Source organism: Pelobates fuscus, chromosome 13, assembly GCF_036172605.1.
Source record: "Pelobates fuscus isolate aPelFus1 chromosome 13, aPelFus1.pri, whole genome shotgun sequence".
Taxonomy (NCBI): domain Eukaryota; kingdom Metazoa; phylum Chordata; class Amphibia; order Anura; family Pelobatidae; genus Pelobates; species Pelobates fuscus.
In genome coordinates, this window is record NC_086329.1 from 112,674,171 (window position 1) to 112,682,077 (window position 7,907).

The 7,907-nt window shown below is 38.4% G+C and overlaps 1 protein-coding gene across 1 annotated transcript; it reads right to left on the reverse strand.

Annotated features, from left to right (window-relative positions):
* Nucleotides 1–1,227: 1,227 nt before the first annotated feature.
* LOC134582744 (olfactory receptor 12D1-like) lies at nt 1,228–7,416 on the reverse strand. Its single transcript, XM_063439384.1, has 2 exons — nt 7,406–7,416; nt 1,228–2,155 (listed from the first exon to the last, which is right to left on the reverse strand). Exons 1-2 carry the CDS (start codon nt 7,414–7,416, stop codon nt 1,228–1,230), a joined length of 939 nt encoding a protein of 312 aa, XP_063295454.1.
* Between the last annotated feature and the right edge of the window lie 491 nt (nt 7,417–7,907).

Below are 7,907 nucleotides of genomic sequence, written 5' to 3' on the forward strand. Positions count from 1 at the left end.
CTACAAACACACTGCATTCATTAGACACACTCTGCACTCACTACAAACACACTGCATTCATTATACACACTCTGCACTCACTACAAACACACACAATTTATTATACACACTGCACTCACTACAAACACACTACATTCATTATCCATACTCTGCATTCACTACAAACACACTGCATTCATTATACACACTCTGCACTCACTACAAACACACTAAATTTATTATACACACTGCACTCACTACAAACACACTGCATTCATTATACACACTGCACTTACTACAAACACACTGCATTCATTATACACACTGTGCACTCACTACAAACACACTGCATTCACTACAAACACACTAAATTTATTATACACACTGCACTCACTACAAACACACTACATTCATTATACACACTGCACTTACTACAAACACACTACATTCATTATCCATACTCTGCATTCACTACAAACACACTACATTCATTATACACACCCTGCACTGCACTATATGCATAGGAGTGTAATTTTATTTTTTTTAAGCCCCCTCCTCCTATGCATATAGTGCAGTGCAGGAATCTTGGGTGAGTTCCCACACTTTTTTCCCCAGGACTTGACCCCTGCTAACGGACCTATAGTGGCTGTCTGTAATGCCTAAATGAAAAAAACAACAGGTATAAGTGTGTACATTGTCCCACTAATATGAAAAGACCAAAAACAGGGGGAAGAAAAAAAGGACAGGTTAAAACGTGCTAATGTGCAGGACCATACTTAGAATGTTGGTCCCTGTGCATGGTGACAGAGTGCCCTGTGCAGTAAGTGAGAAAGAAAAGAACCCAACGCACATTTCAGTGCCCCTGACGAAGGTGCACGCTAGTGGCACTGAAATGTGCATCGTGTAATTTAGAGAAATATCAATATGGTTTAAGAATAAATCACCTAAAAACAATTCTCAAACTATTTTAAATTCTTTATTTAAAATTCCCATATTCTTAGAATAAATTACATCAATAATAATCTAATATATTAATAAAGAATAACATGTTAATGTATATGTTATGGATTTATTTGTCTTTCTGTTCACCTTTTGTTTTCTTTCTTATTTAGGTTTCCTAAATTGATTGAAATGGCTTAACCCTTCCAAGTGTCACTGTTATATGAACTCTACATTCATCAACCTGTTAATAAAACTATAACTCTGGTAAAAACACAGCAGTCACAAAAGGAAACTGCTGTAATATTGTTATATTATACCACAAAAGCCTTTTCTTATTCGATTTATGGCTCTCTTAATCTCTTTATTACGCAGGGTGTAAACAATTGGATTTAGAGCCGGAGTTATGACAGTAAATAGGACGGCAGCAGCCCTGTCTTGGTTTAAAGATTCAATCTGCGTAGGTCTAATGTAAGTAAATACTGCTGTCCCATAGTAAAGAAGAACAACGGTAAAGTGTGCACTGCAGGTAGAATATGCACGTTTTCTGCCCTCTGTAGTTTTTATTTTATAAAGGAGTCTACCAATCAGAATGTAAGGAATAAGCGTCAAAAGAAAAGAGGAGGTGGCTAAGATTCCAGTAATCATGGTGAGAAGCTTCATATTCAGAGAGATGTCTGTACAAGCCAGGATCAGCACTGGCTTTATGTCACAGAAGAAATGGTTTACCAAGTTAGGTCCACAAAAAGGAAGCACTGCAGTTAGTACCGTGTGCAATAGAGAATGCAAGAATCCAATAACCCAGCATAAAAAAACTAAGAGGCGACAAACCTTATTTGTCATGATGTGTGAGTAATGTAAGGGACTTCCAATTGCCAAATAACGGTCATAAGACATTATTGTGAGTAATGTGGCCTCAGAGCTCCCAAAGAAATGGAAAAAATGCATCTGACAAATGCAGCCCTCAAATGAGATGGTCTTCGTTGGGGTCAAGAAATCAAACAGCATTTTAGGCACAACGACAGAAGAGAAACACATATCGAAGATGGATAAATTCCCCAAGAAGAAATACATGGGTGTATGGAAATTGGGATTAGAAATTGTAAACACCAAGATAAAGAGATTTCCTGAAAGGTTTAGTAAGAAAAATAGGAAACAGACAGGAAAAAAAACAATTTCAAGTTCTGCCATGTCAGTCAGACCAAGCAAGGTGAATTCGGTCACTGATGTCTGATTTCTTAAATTTGATACATCGGTTTGATAAAGCTTTAAAAGTAGATTTCCTTTGGATTTGATCATGTTAATGCCTTATTGTATTACATTCGATACACTCACTTGTCATGTTTTTTCATCCCTTTACAGATTTGTTCATGAAAGTGCCATACATGCTGTGCAAGTCTACATGGATTTCTTATCCCAAAGGTCCTCTTCCATGCAGGGCAATGTTCTTTAACACACTGTTAAATCAAAGATGTGTTTATTTTACTGTTACTTCATTGTAAAAAAACAGCTAATTAAAAGGTTCAGTAGAGATGCTTTAGATAAAGTTGGTGATTGGATGCTGCTATTTTTGGGCCAAAAATATGACTTCTATTACTACTACAAGTAATTCTAATAATAATTGGACTTTTGTACAAATATCTTCAAACTGCATCGAAACAAATTAAATGCCAGTCAATTGATTGACAAACAAATTGATTCATCAGAAAAATCCTAAACCAATAGTTTTTTCCTCCAATTAACAGGCATTTGATTCCGTGAACGGAGCTGAAAGGGATCTGTGTGCAAGTCTAATAATAATTAAATATTTTAATTGGCATTGTTTATCAATTTGATTTATTGCTTGAATATTTAATTTACATTGAAATTATATTATGTGGTGTTCCTTTTCTGAGATTCTGCATGCAATAAATAGTTTCTAGATATTACAAAGCACAGTATACTGACATGGCTTACGACAGAGAGATTGTATGCTCTTGGTGTTAGTGTTGCATTTCACATAATCTATTATGATTACTCCATTGATCATGTCAATGTGAGCAAAGCATTTTACAGAACACAAAAACTGTGTATGCCGTATACTGGTGTGGTGTAGTTAAATGTGATATGACTTTTTACGAGGTGTTTTGTGTGTGGATTTCTTTTCATATATTTGAAACTTTATTTTCCTTCCACCAGGCTACAATGGAACACTTTTGATCACTTGAGAAAGCCCAAGGATGAAACCAGTTGTGACTGTTCAGAAGGACTACTTAATTTGCTTTTATTTAATTTTCTGTGGTATATTACAATAAATATTTTTTTATCCTCAACATATTATATTTTTTATCCTACATTTATTTTATCATCTTAAATTAGCCTTGCCAGGGACCATCACGACATCTACCTCTACTCATATATATCCTTGGTTGGTCAGTTGATAGCATTGAGCATAAGGTGCTCTTAAAATTGTGGGTAATTTTCATACTTTTCCACACACTTTTATTGGTTTGAAACAGTGAGCACTATATCCTGTTTTTATTCTTTTATATGCTGCTTCCATTGTGAACACTCAAAGAGAAAAATTCCAGTTTTATCTATGAGTGGAGATTATACCACTCACAGCCTTATCTAAGAGCTGATTGGTGGCTCTATCCTTGTGAGTGATTCTTTTTCTTCACATAATTGAGATATTGAACATACTGGGTTGCACTATTGTTTTTTCTTTTCTGCTTTTATTTTACATGAGATGCCAATAACAGAACTCCTTAAATTAATCAAAACCTAATTAATTTGATCGCCAAGGAGGACCTTTGACTGATCTACACTAAAGTATCTCCTCCTCAGAGGCTTTTAGAAAAAAGACCATTGTTTTATTCTTCTGGGACTTTTTAAGTATATCTAAGTTATTTCTATCCATATTTGGTTTTACTGTATGTATATACAGGTGATATTCGAAAAATTAGAATATCGTGCAAAAGTTCATTTATTTCAGTAATGCAACGTAAAAGGGGAAACTAATATATGAGATAGATGCATTACCTGCAAAGCAAGATAGTTCAAGCCGTGATTTGTCATAAGGGTGATGATTATGGCTTACAGCTCATGAAAACCCGAAATCCACAATCTCAGTAAATTAGAATATTGTGAAAAGGTGCAATATTCTAGGCTCACAGTGTCCCACTCTAATCAGCAAAGTAAGCCATAACACCTGCAAAGGGTTTCTGAGCCTTTTAATCCAGGGCTGTCCAACCTGCGGCCCCCCAGATGTTGCTGAACTACAACTCTCATGATTCCTTGGCTATCTTTTTAATTGAAAGAATCAAGGGAGTTGTAGTTCAGCAACATCTGGGGGGCCCAGGTTGGACAGCCCTGCTTTAACCCCTTAAGGACACATGACATGTGTGACATGTCATGATTCCCTTTTATTCCAGAAGTTTGGTCCTTAAGGGGTTAAATGGTCTCGCAGACTGGTTCAGTAGGAATCACAATCATGGTGAAGACTGGTGACCTGAAAGTTGTGCAGAAAGCCATCATTGACACCCTCCATAAGGAGGGAAAGGCTCAAAAGGTAATTGCAAAGGAAGTTGGATGTTCCCAAAGTGCTGTATCAAATCACATTAATAGAAAGTTATGTGGAAAGGAAAAGTGTGGAAGAAAAAGGTGCACAAGCAGCAGGTATGACCGCAGCCTGGAGAAAAACAGACCTGGTCTGTTGCTCAGTGGTCCAAAGTCCTCTTTTTTGATGAGAGCAACTTTTGCAACTCATTTGGAAACCAAGGACCCAGAGTCTGGAGGAAGAATGGAGAGGCACACACTGTCTGTGTTGATTTGGGGAGCCATGTCATCTGCTGGTGTTAATCCACTGTGCTCAGGGCCGGCCTTAGGGGTGTGCGAGCTGTGCGGACGCACAGGGCGCCATGGAGTAGGGGGCGCCATGTGGCAGACACAGCTCAAAGATGGCTGGCCGGGATTTTAAAAAAAAAATATTGTGGCAAGGGCGGAGCTTCCCATGCGGCATGGGCGGAGCTAAAAGTGTCGGATAACTGCTGCAGGGGAAGCAGGAAGGAGTCCCTGCTTCCCCCAACAAACAGTCTCCAGGAGCTGCACTGCCTGTCTGCCTCCACAATGAACAGAGGTAACTATATGTGATTGTCTGTGTGAGTGTGACTGTCTGTGTATGTATGTGTGTGTCTGTGACTGGCTGCCTGTGTGTGTGTGTCTGTGACTGTCTGCCTGTGTGTGTATCTGTTTGTATAACTGTCTGCCTGTGTGTGTGTGACTGTGTGACTGTCTGCGTGTGTGTGTGTGTGTGTGTGTGTGTGTGTGTGTGTGTGTCTGTGACTGTCTGCCTGTCTGTGTGTCTGTGTGTGTGTGTGTGTGTGTGTATGACTGTCTGTCTGTCTGTGTGTGTCTGTATGTCTGTCTGCCTGTGTGTGACTGTCTGCCTGTGTGTGTGTGTGTGTGTGTGTGTGTGTGTGTGTGTGTATGACTGTCTGCCTGTGTGTGTTTGTGTGTGTGTGTGTGTGTCTGTGTGTGTGACTGTCTGTGTGTGTGTGACTGTCTGCGTGTGTGTGTGTGTGTGTGTGTGTTTGTGTGTGCGAGTGACTGTCTGCCTGTGTGTGTTTGTCTGCCTGTGTGTGTGTGTGTGACTGCCTGCCTCTGTGTGTGTGTGGCTTTCTGCCTGTGTGTGTTTGGCTGTCTGCCTGTGTGTGTGTGTGTGTGGCTGTCTGCCTGTAATTGTGTGTGAGTGTGTTTATCTACCTGTAACTGTGTATGTGTGTTACTGCATGTACCTGTGTGTTTCTGCCTGATCCTGTGCATGTGACTATCTGCATGTAGTGGATTTGACAGTGTATATGTATAACTGTGTGCATCTGACTGTGGGAATGTGTGCACATAACTCTGCAAAAATATACACCTGCATTCACATGCAGGCCTAAATGCATGTTTTTATCTGAATTAAATAACCATCACAAAGAGCCAATAAACACAGCACAAATATCACATACAACCAATACACGCATATCACACACAGTTAATACACCCATTACAAATATCACACACAGCCAACACATAGCATACATATCACACACAGTCATCACATCTATCACATGCACAGACAACGCAAACATTCCATCATACATCGGGGAGGGAGGCGCTGTGAAGATTTTTCGCACAGGGCGCCTAAAGGCCTAAGGCTGACCCTGACAGGGGCAACGCAGCCGTCTACCTGGAGATTTTGGAGCACTTCCTTCCGCAGACGAGCTTCATGAGGATGCAGACTTCATTTTCCAGCAGGACTTGGCACCTGCCCACACTGCCAAAAGCACCAAAGCCTTGTTTAATGACTGTGGGATTACTGTGCTTGATTGGCCAGCAAACTCGCCTGACCTGAACCCCATAGAGAATCTATGGGGCATTGCCAAGAGAAAGATGAGAGACATGAGAACGAACAATGCAGGAGAGCTGAAGGCCGCTATTGAAGCATCCTGGTCTTCCATAACACCTCAGCAGTGCCACAGGCTGATAGCTTCCATGCCACGCCGCATTGAGGCAGTAATTGCTGCAAAAGGGGCCCAAACCAAGTACTGAGTCTATATGTATGCTTATACTTTTCAGAGGTCCGATATTGTTTTATGTACACTCCTTGTTTTATTTATTGCATGTAATATTCTAATTTACTGAGATTGTGGATTTGGGGTTTTCATGAGCTGTAAGCCATAATCATTGCACTTATGACAAATCACGGCTTGAACTATCTTGCTTTGCAGGTAATGCGTCTATCTCATATATTAGTTTCCCCTTTTACATTGCATTACTGAAATAAATGAACTTTTACACGATATTCAAATTTTTCGAGTATCACCTGTATATATATATATATACATATATACACATACACACACAACCATACTTATTTTAATTAATACTTGACTCAAACCTGTTGTTTCCTGCTTTCTACAATGGAATACTTGTTTTAGCTTGCCATTATATGTTTTAATCATAGAATTCTTTGATATATCTCTCATTGAAGGATGCGTATCTTAATCTCTTTTAAAATGTACTCGACATATAATAAAACACAATGTACTCACCTTCTGCATAATCTGAAGACCACTTATCTGATATCTCATTAAAAAAGTCTACATTTGGAATTCCTCTGTTTAATTAAATGTTTAAGCTTATTTCCCAAAACGTTGCTTTGTATAAATATCATGCTGACAAAAAAACTAGCAAATAAATCAGTATATCTTATGATTCGTAGTCATAGCTCCTGCCTTTATATAATATGTTGGCAAAACCTCCCAGAGAGATAATATACACCTGAGACAGGAACATACATTTCTTTTTAATGAGGATTATCAATTAAAATGTGCAACTCACGTGTAGTTTAATGTAGTCACTAGAGGCACTTCCTCATTGAGAGCCTTTAATTTTTCGAAGGTCTTCATGCTTACGTCAAACACAGCTTGATTATGCTTTGGGTTTAACGAGTTTCTTTGACAATGATTCCATTGATGGATCATGGTGAGTGTTACACATGCATCATAGACCCTGATGCTTCAAAATGAGAAGAACTGAATTGGATCACGATCATCGTTTAAAGGATTTTCTTTCACTTTCAAAAGGAGAGCCATAAATCTCAAATTAAATCAATTATGTAAGGTTACAAAATAAATTAATTTATTTTTGATCTTATATTCTTACTTTCAGCAAAATGTTATTGTATATATTGTATGATAAGCTTTTAGCTCATATTATGATATATTTATAATTATGTGCAGAGTTAAATATAACAAACAAATACACAGATATTGTAAAGAACTATTTAACACAATTTAACACTTTACATCAGGATACGTATAGTCAGTATTAAGTGAATACCTGGGGAAATTAACATGAAATATTGGAGGTATAAGCAATCATCTCCTGGGCTGGCTCAAACTGTATCACACATAATGATAGCAATCATAAAAAAGGACATTTGCTTTTCTGTATTCCATTAT